General features: G+C 38.8%; 1 protein-coding gene across 1 annotated transcript; it reads right to left on the minus strand.

The window, feature by feature from the left end:
- Window positions 1-2051: 2051 nt before the first annotated feature.
- Window positions 2052-2612, minus strand: LOC137619809 (uncharacterized). Its single transcript, XM_068350107.1, has one exon. The coding sequence runs from the start codon at window positions 2610-2612 to the stop codon at window positions 2052-2054; it is 561 nt and encodes a 186-aa protein (XP_068206208.1).
- Between the last annotated feature and the right edge of the window lie 1254 nt (window positions 2613-3866).

The following is a 3866-nucleotide window of genomic DNA, read 5'->3' on the forward strand; positions in this document are numbered from 1 at the left end:
ATTGGCATAAATTCTCTCTATTAATGGAGGTAATATGAGTTCGGTCTGCATGTTGACTATCCGAGTGGAAGGCGGCCATCGTAGGATAAACCTTTTTACTCTATTTTATAACAGTTCTACAGGTTGTAACGCCTGTGTGGGTAATTGAATTAAAGCAGGAGATAAATAGTCAAAAACTGACCTTAGGAAGAGGATATAGAGGGTTTTAGCCAAAGGGAATAGATATACCTGTGACCCTGGTGGCAAAGCACTTGATGGGAGTGAAGTGAGGCTCCAGTCGATCAAGAAGTTTTTTCCCATGGGGTGGATTCGTTGTCGTGCAGGTAGAGCACGGGTGATCATGACTGGTGCTCCTAGATATGTATACTCTGTGCAGTGAGGTATAATGTTCCCACCCAAAATGAACACTGGCAAGTCTCGGAGAATCCGGGCAGAGAAGATTCGGCTTTTTTTGTGGGGAGAGTATGAGGCCACAGGGGGTACAGGACCTGTAGAAGTCTTGAAGGACGCGCTGACAGTCTCGAGAGTAGAGGAGTGGATGCACACATCATCAGCATAGTAGGTTACAGTGGTTCTAGGGATACCAGGGAGGAGAGACAGTATGCGGTGCATAAGAGTATTAAAAAAAAGTGGGCTCAATCAAAGCTGTCTCGAAAGGAGGCCAGGTCAGTGGGGGTTAAGAAAGGTCCCACGTGTCCCGAGTAGTGCTATCACACTGCTACTATAGGCTTTAAATAAAGACGTCCTGCTCTATTTCTTTACATTTTTCTACTGTTATTCCAGAAAATTTTACTGTTTTGGAATCCAGGCTAGAGCCTATAATGTAGCGTGTACAAAACTACAAAGAGAGTTACTGAAATGGATTGAAAATATGCGTTTTCCTTTCCAAATACTGATGAAGAAAAAACCAAGTGATTGCACGTTATCAGGAGAGCCGAATATGTTCCTAACTAAAATAGTAGGGGAAGTACTGTATCTATTGTTGTAATAATTATAATTGCATTACATTGTTCATGTGGTATTGGTCACAGAATATCAGCCTCTTGTATAAGGATTTAATTTAAAGATTACCTAACTGTTTACCAAATTACTTGGGTATTCACATTTTTTCCCTTGCTACTTACTACTTCATTATCTCTTTGATTTCTTCTCTTTCAATTCTTGCTACCTTATTCTTCGGTTGCTTCCTCATTCTTCGGTTGCTTCCTCATCATTCGGTTGCTTCCTCTCTCTCTCTCTCTCTCTCTCTCTCTCTCTCTCTCTCTCTCTCTCTCTCTCTCTCTCTCTCTCTCTCTCTCTCTCTCTCTCTCTCTCATTTTTATGAAAATTTGTTATGCACTTTAATGTTGCTTTTAAACACTTTCCAGGTAACACAGCTACATTTAAAATCTAGTGAGATTGAATCTGCTACATCCTTCTTCGATAAGACAATTCGGAAAAACCTCAAAGCTAAGCGCATTGCAAACATAAATAGTAAAAGAGTAAAAATAAATCTGCCAAATACTTCAAGTAAAGAAAATGTAGGCTACAGCAAGATCATGCGATTGTGGGTGATTGTGCTAAAGATAATATTAAATACTTTTAAATTGCCGGTTATGTTTATATAAGTTAGTGTTTTATTTTTTTAATAAAATTGTTAGAATCATTCTATTTTCTATATTCGGTATACAAGCGTAGTTTGGAATCAGTGGGCCTTGGAATAAGGCTACTGCCTCGGGAGAGTTTTATTTTGATATCTTTACTTTTTTCTGTGTAATTTTTCTCAGCCGGATTATTCAAAGTCATCTCCTTTTGGTGTGTATGATCTCTTAATTTTTCTATGATGATTATCAGCTGTAAACTGTAACGAGAAACAAAGTGTATGCCTAGTGAGTGTTGTGTGCTAGAAAGAAGGGTTGAGGATGGCCAGGTGTCCCATCTCCATATCAATCAACCTACTCGTGCTGACTTCTTCACCCACTTATCAGGCCTGTACTTGAGACGGCCTTGGCTTAATACACTGCCCTGAGGTGAGCCAAGCTCAAAATTTCCATATGAGCTACATACACCCTTCAAGAAAACACGTGATTTCTGTTACTGGGATAACCGTTTATTAACTTCAGAAGGTTTCCTCTGACACCAAATTTGACAAGCTGATCAAGAATTATATCCCTGTTGGCTATATAAAAAAAGTTGATGTCAAGGAAGGCAACTACATTGTTGTAGGACAATCGGGAGTAGAGTTCAGATAAAGAGTGATGAGTACTCCTCTGTGGAAGAAAGCCATAAAAATGGGGAGAAAATTTTTCTTGTAGCCGGTACCTTAGCCGGGTTAGTAATACACGCTCAAACGCTTTACTAAAACATGAGTTGAGGGGGATAGACCAGTATTTATCAGTTCCAGGCTTTGGGATAGGAATAATTGTGGTAATGGTCCAGGCAGCAGGTACATATCCATGTTGGTCGCAAACATTATACAATTGTAGAAGAGGATTTCCAGGAACCTTCTGGAGGAGACGAAGCACTTGATAAGTAAGGACATCATCTCCAGGAGCAAAGTTTTTATTTCCCATAACGGCACGTCGCAGCTCATCCTCAGTGATCAGCTCTTTGTCCTCCTCGTCTAATTCCATCAATGCGGCCATCAGACGAAGGTTGTTAAATTGCTCTGGGAAGAAAGTGCTTCTTGGATTTGTACAGGGAGATTACTGGACCGTGACTGGGTTGACCAAGTAATGATGAGATCCTGGGCATATGCTTGTGGACTGTGATGAAGTGCACATGTGGTTTTTTTTCTTAATTCCTTTTGAAAAAAATAAAAAAACACATGTCCACTTCATCACAGTCCACAAGCATATGCCCATGATCTGAGAGAGAGAGAGAGAGAGAGAGAGAGAGAGAGAGAGAGAGAGAGAGAGAGAGAGAGAGAGAGAGAAAATAGATTAGAAAATAAGCTAATCAACATTTTAGTGAAAAATTTGACAATTAAATATTTTCAGATGGCATACATCTGTCCATGTCTCTTTGAAAGAAATCCAAAAGATGTTACAAGATTTGAATAGAGAACAGAAACGTTAGGCTGAAGATGAATTGGAGTAGAACTAAGTTAATGTTTAGTAAAAATGCAGGGAGCCGGAAAATATGAGTTATGGACGAATCTCTGGTGAATAATAATGAATATGCAAACTTCGGAAATACAGAAAGTGTTTCCCCAGGATATGATATCAAAATGAAAATAGATTTTAGGTATGGTTTGGAAAACATTTGGTAAACTAAAGCATATTTTGAAACGTAAAAGGCCACTCGTTGTAAAAAAGAAAAGTATTTAATGAAATGGTCTATTTTCTATTAACCTTTGTATCAGAGCCTTAAAACATAAACTAGTTGTAAGTCAAAGGGTATGTAAAGAATAATGATGTGGATAACATTAAGAGATAAAAAAGGAGCAACTTGGATACGAAAGCAAACTAAATAAGAGGATATTCTAACATTTAGGAAAATGAAATGAAAATGGACAGGACATGTAATGAGAATAATATATAATAGATGGACATTAAGAATTGCAGACTAGGTCCCTAGAGATTGTAAAAGAAGCAGTGGAAGAAGAAGAAAACGAAGGTTTGATGAACTGAGAAAGTTTGCAGGAGTGGACTGACACAGAAATACCACAAACAAACGCCAGTAGATATGTCTCTGGCCTTTTTTCTACTGCGGACTAGTAATGACTGATGATGATGGGTGGTGAGTCTTAACAATCCATGTCTCTCAAAGGTTATAGAAGAGCACGAACAGCCTGGTGGAGTAATGACAACTTTGTGTTTGGAGTGAATGCCCCCCTAAATCTTGATGAAATCATTAGCAGCAGGGTGATAGATTGGGTTTAAGAT

Source organism: Palaemon carinicauda, chromosome 26 (genome assembly GCF_036898095.1).
Source record: "Palaemon carinicauda isolate YSFRI2023 chromosome 26, ASM3689809v2, whole genome shotgun sequence".
Lineage (NCBI taxonomy): Eukaryota > Metazoa > Arthropoda > Malacostraca > Decapoda > Palaemonidae > Palaemon > Palaemon carinicauda.

Excerpts from the sequence above, each read along its gene's own strand:
- LOC137619809 (XM_068350107.1), bottom strand. The coding sequence starts at position 2,612 with ATGGAATTAGACGAGGAGGACAAAGAGCTGATCACTGAGGATGAGCTG.